This window comes from Eurypyga helias, unplaced genomic scaffold (assembly GCF_000690775.1).
Source record: "Eurypyga helias isolate BGI_N326 unplaced genomic scaffold, ASM69077v1 scaffold27376, whole genome shotgun sequence".
In the NCBI taxonomy this organism is placed as follows: Eukaryota; Metazoa; Chordata; class Aves; order Eurypygiformes; family Eurypygidae; genus Eurypyga; species Eurypyga helias.
The window spans coordinates 32,534-34,509 of record NW_010255088.1 but is presented as its reverse complement, the minus strand read 5'-3'; the positions used below and the strand labels follow the sequence as shown (position 1 = coordinate 34,509).

Sequence of the window (1,976 nt, the reverse complement as noted above, 5' to 3'; positions counted from 1 at the left end):
TTTACATAAGAAGCTGGCCTATGTTGCCTAATTTAGTTCTCAAATAGCTTGGTGATTTAAATACTCTTTCCTTTCAGTGTCATGGGACAGCACTAGTCAAGGTTGCAGAAATACTAAAACTAAAAAAAAAGGAAGAAATAAATATGCTGGAAGCACACTACCATCAGCTTGATTTCTCTGACACCTTTCAGAACTGGCATGTATTTGGTACTACCAGTAATAGTAATAATATTAGGAATAATAGCAGTACCCTTGATCAAGGTGTAAATCTGAAATTCAGTGTCAGTTGTGTGATTTCTTTACCTGGCTTATGCTGAAGTTGGAGATCCAGCCAAACCAGATATTTAGCATGTTGTACTCTGCTATGAAAAGACCTGCAATGCTACTTTTGCATGGGTGGAAAGTGACCTGTCAAGGTTAAAAAGACTAATGGGTGCTACAGATCTTTCTAATTTAAATGCAGAACAGTGTTTTTATCTGGAGAAAAAAACAGGAAAAAAACCCATGTATGTGAAATCTGCTTCCATTGGATAAAAGGTCATGCCTCAACAACTTATTTTATGAGCTCTTTTATAGTAAATGTAAAAGCCAAGTTATCACCTAATAATGGTTGAGAATTTTGGGGAGGGTTTAATATTATATCTGCATGCATTTTTTTCCCCTAGTTACAATGTTATCACTTCTAGTAACTTTTTTCTTCTTTCTTTCATTTATTATATTAGTGCTACGAGATGACTTCCGCCAAAACCCTACGGATGTTGTGGTGGCAGCTGGAGAGCCTGCCATATTGGAGTGCCAGCCACCTCGTGGACACCCTGAGCCTACCATCTACTGGAAGAAAGACAAAGTCCGTATTGACGACAGGGAAGAGCTGATCAGTGTGAGTACAACTTAGGTGGTTGTCTGTAGACACCGTGCCTGCGTTGAAGCCCCGCAGCTGAGTGCAACAGAACTTAACAGCTTTATAGCCTTTCCCCTAGAGACTCATTGTTCCTCTTGGCAGTTTGCCTTCATGATCTTTCCCAGCTGAGGGAGGGAAGATTGTTTATTTCTTCTGGTTTGGATCTCCTACTTGGATTCTTGAGGCTTGATTTGTATAACCAGAGGTCCATTAAAGCTGTAGATTTGGTTATAGAAGGTGCTCTCTTAAATGGGGGACTCACTGGATGTCTTTGACCAATCTGACCTTACTTTTTCTTGATCTTAATTCACTAAGTTCTCAGTTCAGTGAAAGGAGATTATCAGACTTTAGATCAGAGTGTTGTTTTAAAGATAAAATCAGTCATATCTATGAAGTATACAAATATTCCAGGGGAAAAAAACAATACCTTAGGATGGCACTGGCAATGAGTGTTCAGTGTAGTAACTGGGATGTGTGTTCTCAATAAAGGCTGAAGTTATACTCTAAAGAATGAGTGTTCCTGAATAGGAATACCTGTTGAATAAATGAGTAACACAACAAATTCTGTGACAGAATCAGGATCCATCAGAAATATCTAACTTACTGAACAATTAGAAATGATGTCATGGTATGTGCAAGCAAATGAGATAAATTAAAGGTGCTGGGGCATATTTCATTCCTAATTTTTAATTGCTTAGCTTTTCAATATTAATATTCCCTCAGTAAAGTTTTATGTTGCATGCAGTGATATGTTACTCATTCAATGCTGACCATATTCAATATGGAAGTACCATCAGGAACTTTGTTCATTGCTTTGAATGCCTAAGGAAGTAGTTCAAGTCAAAGAGCCTAAGTGGGTGCTGTTTGTGGGCTAGGCTGTCTCTGCTGGGGTCTACTCAAGAGTAGGGGAAGGAAGAGTGGCAGGGAACTGGTTATCATTTCCTGGCTCTCAAGTTTCTTTGACTGTATTCCAAGCTTATTTTGAAGCACCCCATTGTCATAGAATCATAGAATGGTTTGGGTTGGAAGGAACCTTAAAGATCATGTACTTCCAGCCCCTCTGCCATGGGCAGGG

General features: G+C 39.1%; 1 protein-coding gene across 1 annotated transcript in view; it reads left to right on the top strand.

Annotated features, from left to right (window-relative positions):
• Window positions 1-722: 722 nt before the first annotated feature.
• The window catches only part of LOC104510847 (roundabout homolog 2-like), a gene marked incomplete at both ends in the record, with an annotated part of 31,622 nt that continues 30,368 nt past the window's right edge, over window positions 723-1,976 (top strand). Inside the window, one exon of the mRNA XM_010153222.1 lies at window positions 723-880. Within this exon, the coding sequence (XP_010151524.1) occupies window positions 723-880 (158 nt within the window). The remainder of the gene's footprint in view (window positions 881-1,976) is intronic.